General features: G+C 36.1%; 2 protein-coding genes across 2 annotated transcripts in view; one reads left to right on the top strand and one right to left on the bottom strand.

The window, feature by feature from the left end:
• The window catches only part of LOC128213981 (mutS protein homolog 5-like), a 55,175-nt gene extending 48,253 nt beyond the window's left edge, over positions 1 to 6,922 (top strand). The window contains exons 21-28 of the mRNA XM_052920131.1: positions 79 to 168; positions 904 to 1,030; positions 1,393 to 1,542; positions 1,751 to 1,825; positions 3,876 to 4,019; positions 4,750 to 4,887; positions 5,113 to 5,186; positions 6,639 to 6,922. Coding sequence (XP_052776091.1) covers positions 79 to 168; positions 904 to 1,030; positions 1,393 to 1,542; positions 1,751 to 1,825; positions 3,876 to 4,019; positions 4,750 to 4,887; positions 5,113 to 5,186; positions 6,639 to 6,744 — 904 coding nt within the window. The 3' untranslated portion in view covers positions 6,745 to 6,922. The remainder of the gene's footprint in view (positions 1 to 78; positions 169 to 903; positions 1,031 to 1,392; positions 1,543 to 1,750; positions 1,826 to 3,875; positions 4,020 to 4,749; positions 4,888 to 5,112; positions 5,187 to 6,638) is intronic.
• Positions 6,923 to 11,409: 4,487 nt separating this feature from the next.
• Positions 11,410 to 14,948, bottom strand: LOC128214611 (uncharacterized). The gene is made up of 2 exons (XM_052921175.1): positions 14,836 to 14,948; positions 11,410 to 13,832 (listed from the first exon to the last, which is right to left on the bottom strand). Exon 2 carries the CDS (start codon positions 13,827 to 13,829, stop codon positions 11,667 to 11,669), a length of 2,163 nt encoding a protein of 720 aa, XP_052777135.1. The 5' UTR covers positions 13,830 to 13,832; positions 14,836 to 14,948; the 3' UTR covers positions 11,410 to 11,666.
• Between the last annotated feature and the right edge of the window lie 227 nt (positions 14,949 to 15,175).

Below are 15,175 nucleotides of genomic sequence, written 5' to 3'. Positions count from 1 at the left end.
ATATAATTGATGATTGATTGAACTGACTCTGTGATTATTCTTGATTATTGGTCATGGTTATCCCCCATGTGGTTTCAGTTTGCTGTCATTAGCTTCCTGTGCCAGAGAGTACAACTATGTGAGGCCAATAATAACTGAAGAAAATGTCTTAGAAATTGTGGCAGGAAGGTAGGAGGTTGAGCTCTTCATACAGATGTATTGCCAAATTGGTCTTGGTTATTAGTAGGTCTGATGTTAACTGTTGCTGTTAGCATTATGTTCCCGGAAATGCATCAGAAAATACTTTAATAATTTTTATTTTATTTTTTGATATCGATATTGCAGAAAAATTACAATTTAAGTATTGAAAAAAATTGTTGTGATAATGTTGATCAACTACGGTAATAAGCTACAGCCTTTTGCTGAATTCATGGACCTCAAAGACAATACTTGAGCATAAATCTGCATTTGCTGAAGGGTGTCAGCCGTCGGTATCTTAGTTTTAACACTCCTTATAATTTCCATACTTCATTTCGTTATAATTGTTTTGTCCAGAAAAAGTGCATTTTACAGACCATGAAATAGTCCTTTTAACTATGTGACTGCGCTTATGTTACTGCGGTCTATGTGTACTCTAAGTTGTGGCTGGAAGGTAGGAGACTTTAATAAGTTAAGCGCTACTGATCTATTTTACTATTAGGTGCCTTTCGGGCTGGGTATTATGCCTCATTTTGACTAAAATTGGGAATTCCAAAATGACCACAAGCGCTTTAAAATACACCCGGGCTTACAAACAAAACAGTTGTGGGGTCCAATGTATTTTATTAAATATCTGTCTTTGTTTTTTATTCACAATGAGTTTTGTTATAAATAATGATCACTGTAAATTAAGTAGTTAAAACTAATGCTCTGATATTGTTTTAGACACCCGATCCAGGAGATGTGTTGCAGTACTTTTGTACCCAATGATGTCCAGAGTAACTCAGAGTATGGCAGAGTCAAGATCATGACTGGACCCAATGCCTGTGGAAAATCTGTCTATCTCAAACAGGTTACAGTAATGAATTAAAAGAGAGTCTAAAGGCATTACCGTACTTGAAAACATAATAGATTAGAAAAATCCTTTTCTCAGTTTAAGGGTAGTTGTCAAGAACTTTGTTGAAAACAATGGATAGTTGCTTGTCTTGGAATCTTGTTTGATAAAATTAATATTTTCGATCCGATCTTATTCCAAAGACCAAACAAGGTTTGTAAATAGAAAATGGTCATTGTTTTGAGTAAGGGCTAAAGTTTTGATGCCAAGAAACCGGACATGAGATACAGTGGGAACTTTATTGTTTGGCCTTTGAAGTACCGGTATGACCTTAATGACCTTGTACCCTAAGGATTGCAATTTTGTTGTTTATTCTTCAGGTGGCCCTGATAGTGTTTCTAGCCCAGGTCGGCAGTTTTATACCGGCAGAGGAGGCCAGACTGGGATTGGTTGATAGGATTTTTACAAGAGTCCGCTCATTAGAGAGTGTTTCTGTGGGCCTCTCAACATTCATGATTGACATAAACCAGGTACTTATAGGGGTGAATTCTCTTTCTCCATTTGTTAATACTTTAATGGTTTAAGTTTGTTCAATTTCTAGCATTTCTGTTTCGCAAGAACAACATTTTTGATATTGTTATATCCTTCACATGTCCTGTCTCATTTTGTCATGCAGAATATAGTTTTAAATCATTGTTTTCATTAAGAAATCTTTAAAGAACTGTTGTAACATTTTAGATGTCTGAGGCATTGAGAAGTGCTGTTGGGAGGTCTCTGTGTATTATTGATGAGTTTGGCAAGGGAACAGACATGGTAAGGATCCATAAGTTACTGTATGACCAATTTTTTAGCATTTTTTTTTTCATCGAAAGATTAGGTGTTTTAGAATGGCGAAAACGGGCAGGCGGGAGAATGATCGGTCTGTGCGGGCCGTCGTTAACAATTCTGCATTTAGGTTTTCATTTAACGTAATGAAATCAAGAGTTTTTAGCTCGACTATTCGAAGAATATGGAGAGATATACTACTCACCCAAGCGTCGGCGTTGGCGTCTCAAACTAACTCTAGTTATACCCCCAAAAACGAAGTTTGAGGGGGTATATAGGAGTGAGCTTGTTGGTCGGTCGGTCGAACTGTCGGTCGGTTGGTCGGTCTGTCGGTTTTCATGGTTTCCGGACGATAACTCATGAAAGGCTTGACAGATTTGAACAATTTTTGGTACACAGGTGTAACATCAGAAGATACAGGTCGAGTTCGATATTGGTGCTGGTGGGACCAAGGTCAAGGTCACTGTTACTAAAAATAGAAAAACGGTTTCCGGACGATAACTCTTGAAAGGCTTGACAGATTTGAACAATTTTTGGTACACAGGTGTAACATCAGAAGATACAGGTCAAGTTCGATATTGGGGCTGGTGGGGTCAAGGCCATTGTTACTTAAAATAGAAAAACGGTTTCCGGACGATAACTCTTGAAAGGCTAGTTTTTCTTGTCAGCAGTGTAACTTCTAAATTACTCAACAGATTTAAATAATGCAATACATGCATGATAAAAGAAGATGCAGTGTGCAGTAACCTTGGAGTTATGGCCTCTTTTCAAAGGAATGGTTTGCCATTCCTGTGTCCAGGCGGCATTTGGGGGTATTCGTCACTCCTGTGACAGCTCTAGTTTGCATTTAAAGCAAATTAATTAAATAGGCTAATATTATTCAACTTTGAAATTCTGATTAAGGCTTTGTGTGCAAGCTCACATAGGTTAATATCTCACAGCAACAACTTGAGGTATTGCATTGAGACTGGATACAATGGTTTTCAACCATCCAACCTACTTAATTAACCAAGTTAGATAACTCTTGTTTGCATTTACCGGTAATGCAAATAATTGCCCTTTATTATTTGACTTAGAATTTCTGGTTAAGGTTTTGCGTGCAAGCACACATAGGTTAATATCTCAGCAACTACTTGAGGTATTGCATTGAGACTCGATACAATGGTACTCAACCATCCAACCTACTTAACAAACCAAGTTAGATAACTCTAATTTGCATTTAATGTAAATAATTGCCCTTTATTATTTGACTTAGAAATTCTGGTTAATGTTTTGCGTGTAAGCACACATAGGTTAATATCTCAGCAACTTCTTGAGGTATCGCATTGAGACATTATACAATGGTACTCAACCATCCAACCTACTTAATTAACCGAGTTAGATAACTCTTTTGCATTTAATTCAAATAATGGCCCCTTTTTTTGACATAGAAATTCTGGTTAAGGTTTTGCATGTAACCACTTATATTTTTTGATATGGGTCAAAATCTAGGTCGCTAGGTCAAATCTTAGGAAAAATATTTTCATGTCATATATACAAGATTTTTTTCATATCTTGATGAAACTTGGTCAGAATATTTGTCTGTATAATATCATGCTTATTTTCAAAATCTTAGATGATAAAGTGTGTCATCTAGGGTCAAAAACTAGATATCTGGGACAGAGCTTATTGGAAAAGCTGATGTATTTATAAAATGTTCATTTTTCCTCACACAAATGGAATAGTTTCTGTTGATCAGGTTATTTGTATGAATGATAACTCCGATAAGTATAAATATGGGTCTTTTTGGTTAAAAATACTAGGTCACTAGCTCAAATCCTAGGTTTGCAAAATTGCATCGTCAAATAAAAAATCCGGCTTTAATGCGGCGTTGCCGCATTGGCGTCTTGTTTTTTAATTTTTTTTAAAAAGATTTGTTTCATCATTCATTAAAAACCATTAACTACTTTTCACATTTTTAATGGTGCATATTAATTGAATTTGTTTGTATACCTTTAGGTAGCATCTTCCCTGTAAAAGATTGAGTCTTTATTATCAGATTGATGGCTTGTCCCTGCTATGTGCCAGTATCAGCCACTGGGTGGGACAAGGAGACCAGTGCCCTCATGTGTTTGTTAGCACTCACTTTCACAGCATCATACACCAGCACCTTCTTCCCAGGTCGCCTCTCATCAAATACCTGGTGAGTACTTAACAGGGGTGCATAGTTCATTAATGTACCAGTATCAGCCACTGGGTGGGGCAAGGAGACCAGTGCCCTCATGTGTTTGTTGGCACTCACTTTCACATCATACAACAGCACCTCCTTCCCAGGTCGCCTCTCATTAAATACCTAGTGAGTACCTGTGTATATTGTACATTGTTGTGCCAGTATCAGCCACTGGGTGGAGCAAGGAGACCAGTGTCTTTATGTGTTTGTGAGCACTCAATTCTACCACATCATACAACAGCACCTCCTTTCTAGGTCCCCTTTCATCAAATGCCTGGTGAGTACCTAACTAGTGTATATAGTACATATAGTACATGACGTGATATATGACATGTATGTAGAGTCACTGACAACTGTGTAGAGTACCTCACAGGTTGGATGAGTACCGTCCTGGCTTGTTGAGAGTCTGATATTTGTGTAGAGTAGCTGACAAGCATGTAGTATACCTGGCAGGTGCATAGGGTTCCTAACTGGCATATAGCATACCTGTCAGATTTGATGATTAACTGATGTTAGTTCAGTACATGACATGCATGTAAAGTACCTGAAATATGTGAAAAGTTCATAAAAGATGCATATATTGCCCTGTATGAGTACCTGAGACATGTATAGAGCACCTAGATAGTAAGATTATCCAAACATCACTCTCCAGGGTGATACATTTGATATTGGAGTAATAGTTGCATTGTTCCATTTCTTTCAGACCTTAGAGAGCTTGCATAATGGTGAAGAGTTAGTATTCCTCTATCAGTTAGTGGAGGGCCACACCAGCTCCAGCTATGCCTGCCATGTGGCTGCCAAGGCTGGTCTTCCCCCAGCTATCATAAGGAGGGGTATTGAGGTAATGTTATGTTGTATATAACATTTGAGGGCATTTTAAACTCTTGTGATAGTAAGCTGAGGGCCATACAACTCGAGCTATACCTGTCATGTGGCTTACCAGGCTGTCCCTATCCTGGTCAGCATCAGGAGAGGTGTTGAATTATATGTTTGTGTTCTCTCTGTAGAATACATCCAATGTAACTCAAATATCACGTCTTGTTAAGACTGAATTAATCCATTTCAGGCATCAGAGCTTATTCGCCAGTGTAAGCCTGTGCAGAGAGTGGATACGGTAGACACAGACACACAGTACAGGAGGTCGGTGGAGTTACAGAAATCTTGGCCCATTTTTAGCTCGACTATTCGAAGAATATGGAGAGCTATACTGCTGACCCAAGCGTCGGCGTCGGTGTCCGAGTCGGCGTTGGCGTCACATCTTGGTTAAGGTTTTGCAACCATCCAACCTACTTATTTAACCAAGTAAGATAACTCTACTTCGCATTTAATGCAAATAGTAGGCCTTTATTATTCGACTTAAAAATTCTGGTTAAGGTTTTGCTTGCAAGCACACATAGGTTAATATCTCAGCAACTTCTTGAAGTACACATGTATTGCATTGAGACTTGATACAATGGCACTCAACCATCCAACCTACTTAATTAACCAAGAAAGATAACTTTTGTTTGCATTTAATGCAAATAATTGCTCTTTATTAAGCGACTTAAAATTCTGGTTAAGGGCTTGCATGTTAGCACATGTATGATAATATCTTAGCAACTAGTTGATGTATTGCATTGAGGCTTTATATAATGGTATTCAACCACCCAATGTAATTGAATAACCAAGTTATAAAACTGTATTTTGCAAATAATGGCCCTTTATTATTACACTTAAAAATTCTAGTTAAAATGTTCCATGTTACCACTTTTATGTTAATATCTCAGCACATCATGTATTGCATTGAAATCTAATCTAACAGTGATCCATGCATGTTTCACCAAAACTTTTCAATTTTTACACTAAAAAGCAAATAGTCGAGCGCACTGCACTGTCTCTGTGACAGCTCTTGTTTTCAAAGTTTTGCATCTGGTACTGAATACTTTGAACTCAATAGATAATTTAAAAACATTTATCAAATATTCCTTATAATGACATTTTTCAAAACTAGTATAGCAGTAAAGTATGCTTAGTTATATATAGCACTCCTTGGCATTATTGTCATCGTCTGCCAGCAAAACACTTGACGGGGCAGTACAAAAAACCGTCAAAATATCCAAATGAAACTTGGTACACATGTTGCCAGAGACAATTCAAATTAAACAACAAAGTCCATAACTTTGACTTTAATAATTATTCAGTTATGCCCTATTTTTGACGGAAAACTTTAGACGAAAGTTATAATTTATTCCTTGGCACTCTTGTTTGTTGTAGTTTACCACTTACAATGCTTGTTCTGATTTGGTCCAAACACATTGACGATTTGATAGCTATATTTTGTTGGTGATGCAGCTGCTTTTGTTTTGGGTCCATTTCATTGCAATTTCCCCCATTTTACACTACTGTGTGCCTTTTAAGTCTATGTGTTACTTAGTCTGTTTGTTTATACATCAAAGATCGCTTGTTGTATATTTGTGGGCATAATAGAATAATGTGTTATTATATATTTACATGTATATATACTGTGTATTAAATGAAACAATTCCAGATATATAGAATTGTACCAGTATGATTGTTATTTACAACACATCTATTTTTGTGTGTTTATTGCAGATGTGAGGCGATCGTTAGCAAGTTTATGACATTGGATTTGGAAACAGCCGACGTTAATTCGTTCCTATCACAGTTTGTGCTTCCAACAATAGAGGGAAAACTGTGATCATATGTGTTAAGGCCCAATGGAAAATTGTGAACACATTTATTTGCTAGAATTTGTTAAAATTCAAAGGAAAACTGTGAACAATATTGTTTATACTAACAATGGTGAAGATAAATTGTGTGTATATCGTGTTGGCATTACAAATGTTGAAGTGCTTATTAAACAAATTATGTTTTTACATTGTAATTGTTCACTGTATCACATTAGAAATCTGAAATCGGGTCAATACATACTCTTTAGTTTAATAGAGGCTGCAAAATAGGTTGAGAGTGATCTAGTGGTATAGTAGTCTGCCTCTCAACCAAGAGGTTGTGGGTTCAAGCCCCACCAGGGGTGCTTTCTCATGGTGTCTCAAAAGTACACAGTTCGTCTGTCACAGGCCAGGAAACTTACTTCAGAGTGATCTATATCAGCTAACAGCTTTACAATCCCGCTAAAAATTAAACACTACTTATACGAGTGTGTGAGCTACTTTCTGTGCATTACATCAGTCACGAATGAATGTATGTTTTATTGCGAATATGAAAATGCCTACATGGCATGTATGTGTAAATGTAGGATAACACAGAAATGAATCATTTTGATTGATGCTAATACCAACAAACCTACAAGTACAACTTTAAAGTAAAAATTGAAAAACTTGAGAGAGTGCAGCTTTCTCCTTTGACCTGGATATTCATTGTCTGTTGTAGAAAAGAACAAAATAAGTAAGACCAAGTTGATATTTCATTACAGCTTTTAATCTATTGTATCAACTTCGAACATGAATCAATATGACAACAAATATAATAGTAAAACGAAGCCCTCATAACATGCCAAAATTAATTAGCTTTGCTCAGATTGTCAAGAGTCATAACTCAATATATTATCAATAGAGATCTTTGGGAGTTGCTTCACATTTGTTATCTTGTTTATAAAATGTTTCATGTAACTATTATTTAGATCAACATTAGCTTGAATTAAGGCCAAATAATTAGTTTAACATGGCTAACTGTATTTTGCGGAACGGAACAAGAGTTTGGGCACAAAACGGGGAATGTTTGTGTGAGGGGAAATCTATAATACAGAAGCTTTCGTTCTGTTTACTCAACTCAGGTCATTGTTAACTCGATACATGTACAATTAACTGGAAAATAAACATGTTACGTTAATTTTGAGTTTGTTTATTTTTGTTTCGTTCCGCAAAATACAGTTACCCAATCGGGTAACTGTATTTTGCGGAACAGAACAAAAATACCAGACGTTTAAGACTAGCTTTAAATAAATGTGTGGGCCTTTCGAAGCACTAAAAATATCATCTCCCCGAAAATAGAACAAGTGTTCATGACATAATTATGTAGGCCTTTTATTTGTGTAATATAAGATTTTGTTTTTCATTTGTTGTTTGTGAAATACCAAGAAATAGATCTCTGAGAATTCATATGAAATATATTTTCACTGAAAACAAGCGTGTTAAATTTGGTTTAAATTCATTTTTTTGAGTTGCCAGGAATTAGAGATTGAAGAATATATTATATGCAAGGCTTCGGTCACTGATAACATGCGCATCAATTAAGACCAGCTTATAATTATACATGTGTTCGAAGCACAGAAGACAATATTGTCTTCCCGAAAACAAAACATCAACTGTTCTGGACATATATATGGGTACCTTTTTGCTATCTAAGGAAAAAAATACTGTTCCGTTCCGTTCCGCAAAATACAGTTACCCACACGGGTAACTGTATTTTGCGAAACGGAACGAAACACAAATAGATTTAAAAAATGCCAAGCTTTTTTGACTAACGGGGGAGCTTTAAATATGTGTGTGTATTTCGAAGCAATGAAAAATATCATCTCCCCGAAAATAGAACAAGTGTTCATGACATAATTATGTAGGTTCTTTTATTTGTGTAATATAATATTTTGTTTTCCATTTGTTGTTTGTGAAATACCAAGAAATAGATCTCTGAGAATTCATATGAAATATATTTTCACTGAAAACAAGCGTGTTAGATTTGCTTTAAATTCAAATATTTTAGTTGCCAGGAATTAGAGATCGAAGAATAAATATGCAAGGCTTCGGTCACTGATTACATGCGCTTTAATTAAGACCAGCTTTATAAACATGTGTTCGAAGCACAGAAGACAATATTGCCTTCCCGAAAAACAAAACATCAATTGAGCTGGACTTATATATGGGTATCTTTATTTTTGCTATCTTAGAAAAAATAATCGTTCCGTTCCGCAAAATACAGTTACCCACTTGGGTAACTCTAAAATGCTTGTTTTCAGTGCCCGAAGCGGAGAAGATTAACTGTAATTTTACATGAAGATTGCAAATTCATCAATGACAACAATTTTTGATATATATTTTTTTTCAAAGAAAAGTTTTATATTTACTTGCACCAAAACAGCAACTAATGGGCCTTTAAAACATGGATACAAATACAAATATCCACATAATTCTGAAGAAGGGTATACATTCTGCTTACAAAGGTTGGGGTTTTCTCAGAATTTTGAAAACATGAAGACTTTGCTACACTGATGCAGCTTATATTACTTGTTTATCAGTATGACATGAACGACTCGTATGTCTTACCAATCATATCGCAATTTTGCATGAAGTATTTGTGTTTTCAGGTAGACTTCCAGGAGTGTTGTATACAGGGCAGATTTGTAGTGAAGTCGGATGTTGACGAACAGGTAGACCAGAGTATGGACAAATTGCCTTATGATTGAAGGCTGTATTACATAATATAAATATATCAGAATCCCCACCAATCATACAACCAGAGAGCTAGAGCATTGCTCATTCTTCCAAGAGAGTTGAACTTCATTTTGTCTACTTCAGCCAATTTCTTATGAAAGTTAAACAGTTGATCTGTAATGCCTTGGTGTTGGTGGTGCAGTGGTAAAATAACAATATCAATCCCTATATAGAAATCTTGCGCCTTGTCACGTCCATGCATCCGTCCATTCTTCCATTTTATTTTTGTCCAGTCTATATCTTTGTAATACAAGGTCGGATTTTAAAAATATTTGGCAGAAGTGAACATCATAGAATGAGGATGTTTTTTTGCACATTACCCAAGACCCTACCTTTAAGGTCAAGGTCAATACATGTGAAAAGCGTCTGAATGTGGAGCTTAAATTTATGCGTATATTCTTGTACAATTCTGTACAAAAAGATTCATCTTAAGGTACACATTTAATAACTAAGTCAGTAATATCAAGGTAAATTCATTATCAATTGTATGACTGCTTTACAGAGAAGCGATTAGCGAACTGCCAGAGGTGATGACCAAAGTAGCTCGGGATGAACTGATCAAGTTGGAGGACTACGTAACCGAGTGCTCAGTACTCTATATGCCCCAGGTAAGTCGTAGGTGCTCTGAATTTAGCTTGTCCGTTTTTGTTTGCAGAATCTTAAACCTCGACAATAATTGAAAAAGAGTGAAATATATTAATTTACATGGATGGAACTTGGTACACATGTTACACTTGACATTATATGCATTAGAAACTTGGTCCATATATGTCATATTGTTGGGTTATGGGCCCTTGATCAACTATAAAAGATATGCCTATTTGCTGTACTTTTGTTAGTTTTGCTGACAAAAGTCTTATTATTCTAGAACGATAAGCCTTCAATTCTTTGTACAAATTGCACCAAGTTACATGTGTTAGGAATTGTTTCAGATTGGATATCTGTTAGCCATACCTGAGTCTGCCATCACCGATCCTAACAGGGCAGAGAAGATATATGAAATAGAAGAACTAAAATTTGTGGTGAGTATGAAACAGTTATAGGAATTCAGCTTTAACAATAATTATTTTCCTCTTCTTCAGCAGTTTCCGTAGAATGATATTTGTTTTTACATTTTCCAGCCATCTATCTCAAAATCTTGTGCTGCATGTATCTTTAAAAGTGTTTAAACTTTATAGGAATACTAAGATGTGCATCGGGAATCAACAGGTGAATGTCGTGGTTTTAGTGACCTTGACTAGAAAAATAATTGGGGTTAAAAGGACAAAGGCCACAGTGACAGTGACTTTGAACACAAAATCCTTGTCCAATTGATCATATGGTACCATAGGTTCTCACAATCTTGAGGGAGGTTGGTCATGACTTGCAGATGACCCCTATAATGTATCGATGTTGAGGTCAGCATAAAAAAAAATCCGATCAATAAAAAGAGAATGCTTTGACCGATAATCCTCAAACTTGGTGCTAGGAATAAATTTACTGCATAAATTGAAATGCCCATTATCATAATTTCACATTATCCATTTTACTAACGTATTATCCATTTTCCTAACTTACTTTTCTCAGGAGCTTGCATAAATGTTGTACTGGAAACTTTAGCTTATCATTTCCTATTATAATATTTAGTTATGGTTGATAACTATACAGTATCTACTACCTTATGGAAAATGAGTAATTGCCTGCCATAATGGCTATCTGTTTGAAAAGTCCGAATTGGGGTCATTTGTCTCATGTGACTGCGACAGCTGTTGTTGGTAACTAATTCTGGATGGCGCAGCAACCAGGACTAAAGACCTTAGGTGTTTCTAGTCCAAACTGTATAAATATAATTTTAATAATATAAACATACATTACTGATGATAAATGTTTATTTTGGTTAAGGGTGGCAATATTTTTTCCCTCAGTGAACACAAAAAGTTGGTGTTTGAAACATATTTTGTATTTCACTAATAAAACTCTGTAAACAATGTACAGCATAAAAGAAGATTATTAACTTAATTATCTTTTATTTAGTGTTTTTCTGCATGCAACAACTTTTTACCATGGTTCGGTGAAATTAAACACATCATTTTCATCAAAGTACAACAACATTCATGAAGCACTGAACTGTAAGTTGGAATAATGATCATCTTGTCAAGAATGGTGCACCAAACTTCATAAGATTATTATGACCTCAGCCATTTAAGTGTTGATGCATGATCCTAGCCATATGCCAGTTGGCTGCATTGTTTCTCGGGTAGAGTTGCAGTGACGTGTTGTAGCAGAACCAGGCCTGGTCCTGCTTGTTCTCCAGTTCATAACAGTGGCCCAGCATGTTCCAGGCAGTGTCTATATGACCATGACCTTCACTTGAAGATATGTAGAAATAAAGGTTGTTCAGTGCCCGCAATTTTCTATGACGTTGGTTCATTTGCCTGTGTGTGAGGTACTGCAGGTAGTTGAGAAATGGGACACAGTCAATCACAATGTGGTTCATCCATGCATAAAGATGTGCTGGATGACTCTGTTGCCTGTCTTCATCTTCTACTGTTCTGACCATTTCATACACCAGATGTAGTGGAACACAATGGATTTCATGTTTAGTGAACATAACATGTGAGGTTTTATACTTCTGTAACATATCCTTGAATGGTGTGCTTACAATCTTTTTCATGAACTCATTGTTTGGTTGTCTTTTCTGTCTTCCTCTACATTCACAACATTGCCATACTGCAGGCCCCAGCAGGCCCTCACAGTAGGTCAGGCAGTTTGCTGCTGCCTCATACTGCCCACTGCAGTACAACATGGAGGCAAACTTCAGTCTGCTGGACAGCAGATCTGAGTCAAAGGACAGTTGGTACAGCTGGAAAATGTTGTGTGTGATAGGTTGTTCTTGGTAGATACACCTGGAGGCTTGGATGGAGGCAAGGGTTCCACACACTAATGGTATTAACAAGGAAGCTGCCTCTTGTTCTATTTCAGTTCCATTGTTTTTCTTAAAATTCAGTGTCTCCAAATGTTCTGTCATAGATTTATCTAAATTGTTTATCTCGTTGAAAAGTAAAATTTCATGTTCATCGATTACCTGTGTGGCCAACCCATGGTACAAAAAAAACATTTGGAATTGATTGTATTTACGCCTAGTGCCAACCCCATTAGTTTTGGATGAAATAACAGATGACATTCTTCTCCCAAGATTATCCATTTTAATTGTATATAAACACTGGAAGCTGTTGTTTATAAATTCTGTTATCATGGAATGCAATTTGTATTGTTCATGTTTGAACAGCTTACCGGTGAACAGATTCACCCCTGAGATGGTGTAGTGTGGACACAACCTGATCTTCAGCCATCTGAGAAGTGTGGTCAGACAGTAGATCACACACTGTACAAGGTTGTCTTCACTCCATATGTTTGGTGGATATGTCTCTATTGTAAACAGAATTGCAGTCTTCATGTGAAATGTGCTGAAACGGTCATCAACGACATGCTTTATTGTTGATTTTCTAAGCATTTTTAGAAATACATACACCTTATGCTGTATTGTATTCATATCAAATACAAGAAGTCTCTCCATGATTGAAGTTGAAAATCTCCACTCCCACTTATGTAGAGGATAGTACATGTTTTGTGGAGGCACAAGAAATGTTGTGGACCGGCACTTGACTGGTCTTGAAGGATCCTCAGTGTATCCTTGTGGCACCAGGAACACTCCAGTCTGCCTTGCCATGGACAGTGTGTCAGGTCTGGGCCAGTGACCAGGGCGTGGCCTACAGAATAGAAACTTGCATTCTTCAGGAAGGCTGGTACAGTGAAATGCAATTATATAATCAAGCATTTCATCCCAGCTTCTTGACGGACCATGTTGCACCATCTCTCCAGGCTGGCTCATTTGTCTCATTTCTTCATGCGTCTCAATTTGAGTGTTGGTCCTCAGCACTTTGCCCTCACTTTCCACCATGTCATAAGTCATGATCACCTCTGTCAGTGGTAATGGGAGGTCAGGTCTCACATACTGAAGCCAGCAGTGCTGGGGTGGAGATTGTTCAGTCTTTACCACAAGAAGATTCACTCTCCCTTGCCTCCATTCACTCCAGTCAAGTATTACTGGCATGTAGTTATTACACATGAATGAGTCTATATCTGACTCCATCCCCCATGTAGTGGTCCCCTCTGTCTGGCTATCAAAGATATAGGGAGTGATGTTGAAACCATGTAACTCATTTGAGATCCTCTCTAGTATCTCCCTCATCAGCCATGTTCTTCTCCTTCTGGTGCGGTTGTACCTGCTGACCCCAATGTCCTCCAGCACCCTGGACAGACGCAGGGATAGCTGCTGCATACTCTCTCTGTCCATGGTCTGGAGAAAACAATATAATTCATACATATTATTTTTGAATATGATTTGTAAATTGTTTGAGTTTGTTAATAAGATCAAAATCTTAATTTTATACAATTCTGATTATTCTCTTGGGTTATGACTCACAGAGTAAGATGTATTTAACCAAATCAAACATGAAGAGATACCTTACAGTTGATATATTATTTCCAAGAGGTGACAAGGTCATTTTAAAAGGATCTTTTTACAAAGGACTTTTTTTGAAGCAGATATACTATAATAGTATCAATTTAATCAATTAAAAATCATTGAAATTTATTTTTAACATAAATTAACCATCAAATGTCACTAAGACCTATCGTTACATTTCGATCAAAAGAATTACTAAAACATTTTTTTCCAAACCTTAATGTCTGAAAGAATATTGACATAATGGAATTCTAAGTCTATAAATATAAAACAGGTCAGGTTGTCAAGTTTCATCATATTAAGTACTGTCACACTGAATCACAAAGTGACACTGACGTACATACACTGGTACACATGTATAACAAACATACATTTTGAGTGATAAACCTTTAACTACTAACTAAATTATGCCTTTATGTAAAATAATAATTAATAATAATAAGATTGAAACATTGCATTTAATAGCTGAAAACGCACAATCATTAAATGATTTTTGAGTGCTTAAATAATTACAGTGATAAACTATCGTCTCATAAGGTAGCAATACCGTGTTTTCTGCACCTTTCTTTCAAATTAAACAGGGTATATTTCAGAGGAACCATAATGTTTTCTATATTAATTCATTCAATTAAAACAATTGTATTCATTGAGATTGATTTTGTTTGTGAGTGAGAGTGCATCTTTAACAAAACACACCTGTTAAATCCTGTCAAACAATGATGCCTAAAGAAAATAAATTGAATGAACAACAATGATTATACTTTCAACATAATATTGTATAATTTGAAATAAATTCTATGCACAAGGCAAATATTTTTTGAGTTTGCAAGTTTACCTTTCAACTAAATCCGTACTATTACGATAGTATCCAACCGAATTACTTGATTCTTGTATTGGAATTCCCAAAGTTTGTAAGTTTAAGTGGTTGTGAATACAAATGTTTCATTTCGATGGAGTTTAGTAAAATTTGAAATTCCGATTTTCCTTCCTTATTTCCTTCTCTACAGATTAAGTTGTACGTTAAGTAATTGTTAACCAATACAAGGACAAACGTTTATAATAAATTATGATATATATTCATTTTAAGCGGGTTTTTCAGACATCAGGTGAAGCACACCAATATTCTTTAGACTTGTTAAATTGTTAGTCATAAATGAGTAACAGGTTTTCAATGA

This window comes from Mya arenaria, chromosome 13 (assembly GCF_026914265.1).
Source record: "Mya arenaria isolate MELC-2E11 chromosome 13, ASM2691426v1".
Classification (NCBI taxonomy): Eukaryota; Metazoa; Mollusca; class Bivalvia; order Myida; family Myidae; genus Mya; species Mya arenaria.
Note: the sequence above shows the minus strand (reverse complement) of the source record. Positions and strands in the feature narration are given on the sequence as shown.

Excerpts from the sequence above, each read along its gene's own strand:
- LOC128214611 (XM_052921175.1), bottom strand. The coding sequence starts at position 13,829 with ATGGACAGAGAGAGTATGCAGCAGCTATCCCTGCGTCTGTCCAGGGTG.